Below are 13098 nucleotides of genomic sequence, written 5' to 3'. Positions count from 1 at the left end.
TTTCAACTTCTTAAAGGAGAAAACGAAAGTGAAAAATTTAGACAGTTACTCTAAATGCATTGAGTTTATACATTTGTCACTAGAAAGTTACTACTTTTAGTTGAATAGCAGCTTGTAGTTGTAGTTATTGTAGTTTATAGTATTTATAACCTACTGTGGTTTTGAATTTTGCTCTTAAGACTGTACTTAGTAACCCACTAGGTTTTAATTGCTAGGAAATTTCAGAGAATGTGAAAAAGTTTTGGTTAAGCCTGGGAAATATCCATTCTTCCTTTCCTCAAAATTGGCATCAGTGACTAGTTAATGACAGCAGAATGCTTTCAAAACATGCTCTTTAAAGTCTAGCTATTATTAAAATACCATAATAACTAGTGTGTAAGTGATAGTTGCTTTTTTGTTGTAGAAACTCTGTGGTTTCGACAAAATCCTTAAGAAAAATATAGTATAAAACAGTAACTGGTAAATAGAGGATTTTAAAAAATGGGATGTGGATGAGAAGTAGAAAGACATGTGTAGGTTTGACATGGTTATATTTATTTAAATTCCCTTGTTTCCTTGGACTTTGCAGATAAGATTATTTTCTCTCTTTTTGACTACTGTGTAATTATTATTATTTTTTTGGTGAGGAAGATTGGCCCTGAGCTAACATCTGTTGCCATTCTTCCTCTTTTTGCTTGAGGAAGATTGTCACTGAGCTAACATTCATGCCAGTCTTCATCTCTCTTGTATCTGGGATGCCACCACAGCGTAGTTTGATGAGCAGTGTGTAGGTCTGCGCCTGGGATCCGAACCTGTGAACCCCAGGCCGCCGAAGCAGAGGGCATGAACTTAACCACTATGCAACTGGCTGGCCCCTATAATTATTTTTTAAAATATCATTTGTATACCTCTACAATTTACTGCTAGTTTCTCTTATAAAAAAGTGAGATGCCAACACCCATTCTAATGCAATATAAAGCTTGCAAATTCCAGCTCTTAATGTCAGGAAATAAACAGCGTATGTACTAATTTCTAAATTACTAGCTGGGCTTCTAGGTGTTTATGTTGTTCATACAGCAGAGGCAATCTGTATTGTTAGTGTTCCACTGAGCATTTGCCATTGTTTAGTGCTGTTTGTCTCTGCATTTATTCACTATTACTACATGCTGTAATCTCTAGACCAGATGAGAGCACCCGGCAAGCACAGACTTCAAGCAGGAGCCAAAGTAAGCAGTGGGAAATGAAGCTGCTATAAAATTTTGTGGACCGTAGTTGCAAAATGCTTTTTGAAAATTGTGCATAGTAAATGAGAAAGTAGGTCACACCTCATTTTTTATAAAGTCTTTCCTACACCCATCTTTCAAAAGTTTGCTTATACTTGGTGATCAAAGTAGGCATTTTAAAATGGTGTGGTGTGGAAATAATTTAAAAATAACAGTTTAAATAATTAAACACTTTTGTATTTATTTTCATTTTCTGCAAACAATGGGAGTTTTTTTTTTAAAGCCTGTTACAACAACTAAATACACTTTTGATCATTTTTTTCTTTTTAAAGATTTTATTTTTCCTTTTTCTCCCCAAAGCCCTCTGGTACATAGTTGTGTATTTTTAGTTGTGGGCCCCTCTAGTTGTGGCATGTGGGATGCCGCCTCAGCATGGCTTGATGAGCGGTGCCGTGTCTGCACCCAGGATCCGAACCAGTGAAACCCTGGGCCGCCCAAAGCTGAGTGCGTGAACTTAACCAACTGGCCACAGGGCCAGCCCCTTGATCATTTTTCTAATGAAGGGGGTTATGTGACTAAGAAAGAGACACAAATGATACTCTCCTTTTTGTTTATTTTCATCAAACTTTATACCCAATTTTAGTCAGCAAATAAACTAGAGTTTGTTTTGCTTTGCTGACTGCCTTACTGTTAGTTTACTTTAGTAAGCAATAACAAGTTTAGTCAAGGTTTTTGGAAATAGAAAAGGGGTAAAGAGCATATGGCTTTTGCCATCCAAAAAAAGAAAACTCACTATAGCCTGGGTAATTGAAAGAGTTAGTTTTTGTAAAATATACAGTTGCAACATTCTACTTAAAAGAGGGGTGGATGAGCTTCCTCAAATCTTAACATTGAAATTAAAGACAAAAGGTAAGTTATCAGATATTTATTGTACCCTTACTATGGATATCATGAAAACCCATTTAGGGAGTCTTAAGAATTTGGGATGAGATGATTGTTGTAACTGAACATTGAATATAATTCTCAGGTGTCCTGATATTTGAGAGTAAAAACATTTTTTAAATAGGTTTCATAGTTCTTTTGATGTAATAGAAGGGAACATGCAAGTTCATGTGGAAGAAGAAGCTTTTCAGTATTGAGAATTGTCTGTTAGATCTGTATTGTTTCCTCATTCCAACCATGGGGAAATGGTAGAACACCATACTATTACCCTATACCCTGACCTCATACATCATTTGTAAGTCCTTAATAATAATGATCATCACAACCATAATAATACTGCACTACTGACCTTTCACAGGATATTTGTATGTGTTGTCTCACTTAAGCCCCTTGATTGGTCTTTTTATCAAAACCATTCAAGTGAACACACACACACACACACACACACACACACATATTGTAACATAAAAATGGTGCATATATGTAATATTAAAATCCTTCCAGATTATTTAAGATAAGTATCTTCATGATAACAAGGAGATAATTGGTGGCTTTTATCCCCTATTATGTGTTAGGCTGTCTGGTAGGCAGTTTTTATACATTACCTCATTTAATCATCACTACTAACATTTTTTTTTTTTTTTTGAGGAAGATTAGCCCTGAGCTAACTGCTGCCAATCCTCCTCTTTTCACTGAGGAAGACTGGCCCTGAGGTAACATCCATGCCCATCTTCCTCTACTTTATATATGGGACACCTATCACAGCATGGCGTGCCAAGTGGTGCCATGTCTGCACCCGGGATCCGAACTGGTGAACCCCAGGCCGCTGAAGCAGAACATGTGCACTTAACCACTGCACCACTGGGCCCGCTCCCACCACTAACTTATAAAATAGGTATCTGTATTCCCCTTTTACAGATGAGACCTCTCTAGTTGCAACTAGGGAAGTAGGAAGTGGACTTTTGAGATAAGGAAGATTCAGGTGTAGGGAGAGAAGCAGTGATATTCTAAGACACTGTTTGATTATGTGACCACTCTCCAGAGGGGTCAGGAGAGCTAATTTCGTGTAGGAGGTAGGACTTGCGCTGTTTACTGAGAAAGGGAACAAAACAGAAGAATGGGGTTTGTATAAATTAGTTGATGACTGCAATTTAAATGTGTTGAGTTTAAGGAAGGGCCGCAGAGATTTTGTAGAAGCTGGGTACAATCAACAGTGTAAGATTTTTCATTTTTTGCTTTGAATTATATAGATTTTTGTTGGGCATTTCTTTTAACATTATTAATAACATGTAAGATTTGATTGTATTTGTGAGGGAATATAATGAGATGTTAATGCCTTGAATAATTAGATAAATTTTGAAATGATTCATGGTTTGTGAACATTATAGCTACCATGCTCAATGTAGGTTAAGGATATTTTTTAAGCAAATTAGGTTGTATGAAATCTCTCTTAGAGTTTTTATTATTTATTTAATATATAAGCAAAGCTCCTTTACTGTAGAAAAATTAGACTATAGAAGTTAACATGATGGAAAAAAACCAATTAGTCCTACCACTGGGTTGAATGTATTCTGATTTTTTTTTCTGTGTGTGGTTTCTTTCAGAAATATGGCTACACACACCTTTCTGCAGGAGAACTTCTTCGTGATGAAAGGAAGAACCCAGATTCACAGTATGGTGAACTCATTGAAAAGTACATTAAAGATGGAAAGATTGTGCCAGTTGAGATAACCATCAGTTTGTTAAAGAGGGTAAGGAATGTGAATACCAGCCAATTTAAACCAGCAAGAAAACAAGAAATTAAATCTACCTTTCCTTTGAGTAATGAAAAAAATCAGAGTATATTGAATTTCTTGCTTGTGGAAGGTGGTCACGGTGTTTGAGAATGGCAGAACTAGAAATTCCACTTTCACCTGGGAAGAAATTGGACAGTAGCTTGCATTCCTGCCTTGGTTTACGATCAGCTACAGCTCAACTTAACATCCATATGTGTCCCCTTGACCCTTCCCAACATGCAGACAATCAATCTCTTTTCCATTTCTATTTCTTCTTCATCATCCTTTTCTCTTCTCTTTCTTTTCCTCCTCCTTTCCCTTTTGTTTTCTTATAAACCTGCTTCCTTCCTCCCTCCCTTCCTTTCTTCCTTTCCTTCTTCTCTACCCCTCTCTTCCTCCCTCCCTCCCTCCCATGATTCTCCCGTTGTTGCTATTCTCTCGGTCTTAAAGTCTCCTTTCTAGTGCATGTATGACCATCTTCATTGTGAAATGTTAAGACTAACAGTTATCAAACTAAAATACTTCCCATCTGAAAAACAGATACCTTGTATTTACATAACTCTCCACTATCGATTCCAAGGCTGTAGTCATTAACAGATATTTTTGCCTACTATAAGAACCAGCGGAGGAGAAATACAAGAGTAGGAACAGCAAGAAACAGTTGAAGCCTGATGGAAAAGAGGTATATGAGCATCTGGATGGAACCAGAGAAACTTGAGGATGAAGAGTGACTCATTCACGCACATTCTTACCTCTTATCTCAGAGATTAGAGTAACCTGCTTCCATTCCAGAGTAAATAAATCCTCTCTCCTTATTCTCTCGATTTAATGCCCTTTATCCACTTTGTAGAAAAGCATTGTGAAAGAGTAGTCTACATTTTTTAGTTTTTCTCTTCCTCCTCTTCAACCCTTTGCAGTCAGGTTCTATTTCCATCTTCACTGAAGGGATGCTTACTGATGCTACCAATGATCTTCTCTATCAAATATGGGGCATATTTTTAGTCATTTTTCTTACAGCATTTAACTCTCCTCACTGTCTTTTTGAAACTCATTCCTCCTTTGTTCTCTGTGACACCATTTCTCTTGATTCTCTTCCTGCTTCAGTGACTGCTATTTCTTAAGTCTCCTTTGATAGCTCTTTTTCTGCAGGTTTCCCAAACCATGATGCTTCTCAGGGTTTCATCCTTGGTTCTCCTCTCATTTTATTTATTTCTTGCTGGATGGTTGTAGCCATGCTCAAGGCTTTCACTATGCTAATGATGTCAAAATCTAGAGCTCTAGCACAAATCCTTTTTCTGAGCTCCAGACCTATATCTCTAACTAACTGCTAGGCGTCCATCTGAATGTCTTACAAGTGTCTCAGAGTCGACATGTCAGAGGCTGAAGGTATCTAAAATGTGACTGCCCTTTATTTCCTGTCCTGGTTAATGGTTCTACCATCTACTCAGCTGCCCAAGCCAGAAATCTGGGAGCCATCCTGTATTTTCCACCTCTTCCTCACTTTCCCAAATCCCTTCATTGAGTGGATCATTCCAATTATCTTTCTCTTAATCTTCTTTTATTTAGTCTTTTTTCTCTATTACCACTCTCACCCTAGTTCACGTCCTCTTTTTTTTCTTACCTAGGCCACCACTTGAGCCTCTTTATTAGTCTTTTTGCCTTTAATCCATCCTTCTTGGTACAGTCAGGGCGATTTTTTCTAAAAGGTGATGGGAACATATTCTTCTGCTTAAAATTCCTCAGTGGTCCTGTGTTGCTTGCAGAATAAAAACCAAATCCTTAGTGAGGCATAACAAGTCCTTCATTAATCTTGCCCCTACGTACTTTCTAGTCATATCTCCCACCACTCTCTAAATACACTTCAGATTCATCAGAGCTGTTATGCTTTCTCATTTCTGAGCCCTTATACATTCAATTTTATATAATTCAATTCAGAAGGTACCGTCTGGGGTACCTTCATCCCTATCTGCCTGCCATTTCATTATTCAGTATTCAGCTCCACTGCACCTCTTTGGTAAAGCTTTCTCTGGCCGTTTTTCCAGGTAGTTTGTGCTTACTTTGTTTTGTCGTAGCATCCTTTCGTACTTCATCCTGGAATTTAGCACATTTGTACACGTATTTGTTACCCACTGGACTGTGAGCCCCCCCAGGGGTCATGACCTTACTCTTCATGGTCCCTGATGGTAGGCCTCAAATAAATGTATATTGAATGAGTAGACTATTGTTGTATCTCTTCAGATATCTTCCACTACCATAATTGGGGTAAAAATGCTACAGCAGGGGCCCAAAAGCATTCTGTGAAAGTTTTGTGAATACTGGAGAAGCTAGATGCTGGGATAAAGCCAACCCTCAGTTAAAGGAATCAGAGGTCCTGACAGCTATTTTTCTTGAGAAACTAGGAAACAGTTTTAGCACTGAGGGGACTGGATGTTGATTGCTTTGGAGTAGAGGCTCCTCTGGAATTTGTCAGTCACGCATCTGTGCCTATCCCGTGGTGGTTGGTAATGGTGTGGATTTGGAGATTAGAGATCTGCGCCTCCCATTCACATATTCCCACCTTCTACCTAATTTCAGACTTTGGAAGAGGATGGTGAAATGTACCACTCTTGCTATCTTTCTGAATGCATTGTTTCCTTTTGCTACCTGTGTTTTGGGGTAGCCAATGGCATTTAGGGTTAATTAGCTTCAGTTAAAAAAAAAAGAATATTGACTCCTACACTAATAATGCTAGCAATCTCTTTATATTTGTCCAAAGCTTTTTGTAATTGGACTTGAATTATTGCAGAGAATCTGAGTACCTGTAGAAGCAGCATACTTCCCACCACAGCAAAATGACTTGGGAGGAGGAAAGGGAAGGTAGGGTTTCTAGTGGCTGGAGCACAGAAAGGGGTTAATGCTTATTTTTCTCTTTTTGCTGTTTATAACTTTGTGAATGAATATGTGAAAGTAATATATGCTTACTATGGAAAATTTAGAAACTACAGAAAAAAATTGTGTGTATGTGTATGAAATGGGGAGGGGTACCTACCCATAACTCTGCCACCTTGAGGCAACCATGTTAATACATTGGATCATTTCAAGTCTTTTTTTTTTTTCCTATACACCCTCCACTCTTATGATTTAAAGAATAATAAAACAAACACCTATATATCCACCACCCTGCTTACGAAATTGCATTTTATTAATGTAGTTTGAACCTAAATCTTCCTTTTTCTTTAGGAGATGGATCAGACAATGGCTGCCAATGCTCAGAAGAATAAATTCTTGATTGATGGGTTTCCAAGAAATGAAGACAACCTTCAAGGTTGGAATAAGACCATGGATGGGAAGGCAGATGTGTCTTTTGTCCTGTTTTTTGACTGTAATAATGAGGTAAGGAAAACCTTCAGCTGCCCAGATGGGCTTTAAGCAACTGATGGTCAGCTTTAGAGAAAAACAAAGTGGCTTTTTACTTATATTTGCATTTTATATTGGGAGCAGTATTTTTTTGAGTTGGTAAATTGGATGGAAAAAACAGTACCCTCTTGCTGTTGGAGTATTAAAAACTATTTGGCATCAGCAACCCTGTGGACCTAAAATTTGCTTTATTTTCAAAATAACGAGAATTTGTCTTGTTTTATTTTTAGGTAAGAGTTGACTTGTACAATGATGTTAGGTAGCAAGGCTGCACTGTTGCTTCCTAGGTCAGCACTATTAACAGAGTATCTTGCCTTAGGATATTGTTTACTAGAAAAGAAACACACATTTCTGGGAAGTTAGGCAAACTTTCTATATTAAAGAAACACGTAAGATAGGCTGATTTGTCTTCTAAGAGTGAAATGATCTTGAAAAAAGCAGGAAAGGGTTCTTTTTCTTTCTGGCATTTCTAATAGTATATCCAGACATACCTTTGAAAAACTAAATGGATTTCTCGGAATCATTTAATTAAAAGGCCTGACTCTGTTTGACAGCTGTAATATAAACTTCATTAAATTAATGCCAACAGCCTGAAAGAATAAGAATCTGAAGTACTGCCTTGAAGGAGGTTGGCTCTTCTTGGATCGAATTGCACATGTGCCTCTGGTAGAGAGACTTGCTGCAGCCTTTGAGTTGCTTTAAGATGTAACTCTCTTCTTCCAACCCTTAAAAGTATGTTTTCACTTATTCTTCAAAGTTAACTGTAGAATGTTACCACAGCTTTATAACTAAGGAATGTTTATTCCCAATTAACAAGGGGTACTTTATTCACATGCAAATATGTTGACTCTTAAATATTTGGATATTTATGGAATTATTGAAAGTAGGCAAATATGGAACAAAGTTTGAGGCATGTAATTCATACCTAATAAGTTAATAATATATCCTACATGGAACCATACATGTACAGATCTTCTTTTTATTGCGGTTTGAAAAAAAATACACAGGAAAAACTGAGTCATGAATGAATTCTTATTATGCTCTGTACTTATTTAACCTAGTTTATATAAATTGAACCACATGTTTAAATTTAAAAGGACTTTGCATGTTCATTAATGAATTAGACACATTGGGTTTAATGCAGGGTTTTTTTGGTAATGCCTTCAAACTTTATTCTCTTTTCAGGTTAAAAGAATGGCAAATTCAGACCTTTTTTTTAATAACTATTTTTGTTTTTAGATCTGTATCGAACGATGTCTTGAGAGGGGAAAGAGTAGTGGTAGGAGTGATGACAACAGAGAGAGCTTGGAAAAAAGGTACTTTGCAGTTTTCACACATGGCCGCCTCAGTCTCACTTTGGAACTTGAGTAACAGATGAAATACTTGCCTCATTGTGGTAAAGAAAAAGAAAATGTCTGTGTCAATATGTAAAGTGGCTTGTCTAAGAAGATGGCCACCAAGGGAGTCAGCAGAGCCAGACCTGGCGCTGTCCCCTGAGCTGTCCTGTCACAAACACGCAGAGAACAGTGGCTACTTAGAAGCTTGTCATATTTGCTTCTTTTGCAGAATTCAAACCTATCTTCAGTCAACAAAGCCAATTATTGACTTATATGAAGAAATGGGGAAGGTCAAGAAAATAGATGCTTCTAAATCTGTTGATGAGGTGAGTATCCTTGGCCTGCCTAAAGAAAAATCAGGTATAAAAATGTGATTTTTTAGGGGCGTAGGCAAGAGAAAAAGAAATACTATTATTAGACAGCTTAGTTTGCAGTCTCCAGTAGGATACTGGAGACTGAATGAAAAATGAGCCTTTTTCTCCTTTTTAAGTAGAGTCTAAAATGGGTTTTACATGGGGCCAGCCTGGTGGCGTAGCGGTTATGTTCACACGTTCTGCTTTGGCGGCCTGGGGTTTGTTGGTTAGGATCCCGAGTGTGGACCTATGCACTGCTTGTCAAGCCATGCTGTGGCAGGCGTCCCACATATAAAGTAGAGGAAGATGGGCACAGATGTTAGCTCAGGGCCAGGCTTCCTTAGCAAAAAGGAGGATTGGTGGCAGATGTTAGCTCAGGGCTAATCTTCCTCAAAAAAAAAAAAATAAATAAAATGGGTTTTACAACTTCAGACTTGTTCTTCATAAGAAGTGGGTGTTTTATTAATTCCAAACCTCTTCTCTCAAGCAGTGGAAAATTGGCATTTTGAGAACTGTGATTTGGACCATGATCGTTTTTTAAACGTCTGTAACGTGAATGGCCAGTCATCTAGATGAAGTGCCCCAGGCCGCTCTTCTGTCTTCCCGCACTGAGCACAGAGCTCCAGAGGGGAGGATTTCCACCACTCGGCCCCTCTCTTCCCTCAGGCATCAGAGGGCTTCAAACTGTGGTTTGCAAGCCCTCAGTGCCCAGTAACTATGTCTGGTGTCTCTTACTTCACGTTTTTTCCCCCCAATTCCCTGAATCTTCTTCTTCTGGACCTTTCTTTTTCATCATATAGTCACTTGTGCTTTTTTATCCATTGCTGCTTCCTATAGATGTAAAGTTATACATCTGAAAACGTAGTATTTTAGAATCAGAACTAGGAAGATAAGCCACTTCAGTTTACATTTTGTCAGATTATTGGTAGCCCATCAGAAAGTTTGTTTTGTCCTAAAAAACACTAATAAAATTGAATGCAACATGTTCAAATTTTATATGTCTTATTCATGATATTATACTATTGTCTAAAGTAAAATAGATGAAACTAAGAAATTATAATATGGCTTTTCTTTTTTTTGAGGAAGATTAGCCCTGAGCTAACTGCTGCCAATCCTCTTCTTTTTGCTGAGGAAGATTGGCCCTGAGCTAACATCCGGGCCCATCTTCCTCTACTTTATATATGGGACGCCTACCACAGCATGGCTATCCAAGCGTGCCATGTCTGCACCCTGGATCTGACCTGGCGAACCCAGGGCCGCCGAAACAGAACATGTGCATTTAACTGCTGCGCCACCAGGCCAGCCCCTAATATGGTTTTTTTAATGATCATTTTGAAAATTAATATAAAATTGACTCTTTTTAACAGGAACTTAGCTATATGGAGTTTTAATAATATTTGCTTTTTAAATTATTATTATTATCTTTTTCCTTGACAGGTTTTTGATGAAGTTGTGAAGATTTTTGACAAAGAAGGCTAACTCTAAGCCTGAAAGCGTCCTTGAAATCATGCTTGAATATTGCTTTGATAGCTGCTATTACAGCCCCTTTTTAAGGCAATTTTAATCTTTCATAATTACATCTCAATTAATGGCTGGAAAGTATGTAGTAAGACAAATTAAATTTTTTAGCTTCAGGTTTTTTCTTTTTTGGTCACAGGAGTAGACAGTAAATTTGGGTCTAATTTTGTCTTAGCTTTGGTGCTCACAAAACAAAGAAGGGTATTAGCGAGTTCTTTGTTTTATTCAAAAAGAATAGCCCTTTTATAGTTTGTGCCTTCTGTGAGCAAAACTTTTTCGTATGTGTGTAATTAGTAATGACATCATGTTAGGATTAGGGATTTCCCACTTCCTTTTCCTGCAGGTTTTAAATTTCCAACCTGTTAAGAGAATTTGTGGACCAAATTCCAAAGAAACTTTTTGTGTAGTCAGTTCTTGAATAATGAGTTTGGTAAACAAACTCATAAAATGAATTCCTAGAAGTGTTTTACTACTTATCAAATAACTGACCATTTCCTATAGAAAGGTAAGGAGACTAAGGCTTTGTTTTACTACGACTGGTGCGAGGCTGTGTGACAGGGCGCAACCTTTGCTCCCAGGGGCTGGGATTGGGGCACTAGGGGTCAGAGCCTGGCAGGATTGTCAGCTTTATTCTGACATGAATCTGAGGGGAAGGGGCAAGGATCACATCTAATGACATGTGTTCCATATGCTCTATTATATAGTGTTGTTAATGATTAAACTGATCTTAAAATTCCTAGCAGTGGAATTTTGAAATGCATGTACTTAGATTTATGGTAAAATGATTCAGTTAGTGTTTTAGTAACACTTCAGAGTTCGTTTGTTTTCTAGACTAAATACAGGGTTAGCATAAAGTAGAAGAAATCTAATGGTTAAATTTCCCATTTGTATTTTATTTTCTTGAATACTTTTTTCATAGTTATTTGTTTAAGAAGATTTAAAAATCATTGCACTTTGGTCAGAAAAATAATAAATATATCTTATAAATGTTTGATTCCCTTCCTGGCTACTTTTATTCAGAATTTTTTGTTTGTTTGTTTTTGGCATCGTGTTGAAGCGTTGAAAGGTACAGAATAAATAAAAGGCTATAGAGTCCAAAGGAATTGTCTCTTAAATCCATTTTTCCTTTAAAAATCTCTGAGAAGTTTTTTTTCTCCTTCCTAATCTTTTTCTGCCATCCCTAATACAAGGTGGTATACAAGGTTCTTAATATGAGATTTATTAAAATATGTCTCATTTTCACCACTTACACTGCTTGGTAATACAGGGTTAAATTGGGCAAGGAAATTTGACTTTGTATAATTAGATTTTATATTTAAAGTCATTGAGAATAATGAGGACAGTTTATGGATATTCTTATATTGTAATAGATTCATTTATTTCTATTTGTGTTATGAAATTCACTTATTAATGACATACTTTCAACACACTTGCCATTAGAAAACAAAGTATCCATAAGTGCTGTAACATATTAGCCACCAAAATTTGTGCTGAGATTATCTTGGTTTTCTGGAAGAGACTATAATGAGTTCTTATCTACTGATTCAGCCCAGCCAATGCAGAGGGATTTTACTGGTAGTTTAATCAAACAGCTGTAGTGGGAATCAAGAGTAAAGACCAGGATTTTGAGAGTATTCCTACTCACAGAGATGAAGAAATCACTCAGATGGGGGTCTAAATATTTGTATTGATATTGTGAAAGCAAACTTAAGGCTTTAAGAAGACTGCTGAGACTAGGTGCTTTGCCTCATTTCATCAGATACCTTTCTGTGGCATTTGAGAACAAAAACCAAGAAACATAGTAATTGCTAAATTATGAAGCTTTGCTTTTTCTTTGCTTAAGTAGGAAAAGATGTTGGCAATATTGAGTTCAGGAGTTGATTGATATCCATCTCACTTCACTAGTTTGGTCATTCCATTTGTTAAAGATGCAGTCACCAAGAAGTTTTTGACTTTCTTGACAGACCCCAGTGGAAGCCTTGCTATTTTTTATGAAATTAACTCCCATTATTTCCATTCAGTCATGTTGGATGTGTATGAATTATTTAGTAAATAATCTCAATAAATTTTGTGCTGTGGCCTTTGCTGTTTGCTGGTTCAGATTTCTGTTCTCTCAAGCACATTGAAGATCAAGAAGTATCATATTTAACATGTGAGTCCTTACACGGCAAAAGCAGAGTTCAAGATCCAGGAGAATTTTCTGCTCTGTGTATTATGTTTGTCTTGAATTAAGGAGAAAGCATGACTTTATCCCATTCCTTCAAGAAGTAATCTGGATTGAGGCACAAGTAGCCTGTTTCATTACTGGCCTGCAGCATCAGTTGCTTGTCTCTTTGAGGGGGAAACTGGCAGCAGGCAATGGGTCTCAGGATGCCAGGTTTTTTGTGGGCTTGTGGCTTTGTCCATGTACTTTAAGTGGTTGCCTGACATTCCAGTAGTCCCTGGAGATAATAGTGGCTGAAAATATTGGTCAGACTAGGTCAGCATCTTTTCCCTGGAGGTTTAGTCCTTCATCTTCAAACACGTACTAATTGCACAGGCCGTAGTGCTCCAAACACATTCTCTGCCTTTCAAG

At 37.3% G+C, this 13098-nt stretch overlaps 1 protein-coding gene across 1 annotated transcript in view; it reads left to right on the top strand.

The window, feature by feature from the left end:
• CMPK1 (cytidine/uridine monophosphate kinase 1) overlaps positions 1 to 11622 on the top strand; it is a 32087-nt gene extending 20465 nt beyond the window's left edge. The window contains exons 2-6 of the mRNA XM_023630320.2: positions 3749 to 3895; positions 7139 to 7291; positions 8555 to 8631; positions 8882 to 8978; positions 10443 to 11622. Coding sequence (XP_023486088.1) covers positions 3749 to 3895; positions 7139 to 7291; positions 8555 to 8631; positions 8882 to 8978; positions 10443 to 10484 — 516 coding nt within the window. The 3' untranslated portion in view covers positions 10485 to 11622. The remainder of the gene's footprint in view (positions 1 to 3748; positions 3896 to 7138; positions 7292 to 8554; positions 8632 to 8881; positions 8979 to 10442) is intronic.
• Positions 11623 to 13098: the final 1476 nt, after the last annotated feature.

Source organism: Equus caballus, chromosome 2 (assembly GCF_041296265.1).
Source record: "Equus caballus isolate H_3958 breed thoroughbred chromosome 2, TB-T2T, whole genome shotgun sequence".
Lineage (NCBI taxonomy): Eukaryota > Metazoa > Chordata > Mammalia > Perissodactyla > Equidae > Equus > Equus caballus.
This window is presented reverse-complemented; position numbering and strand designations above follow the sequence as displayed.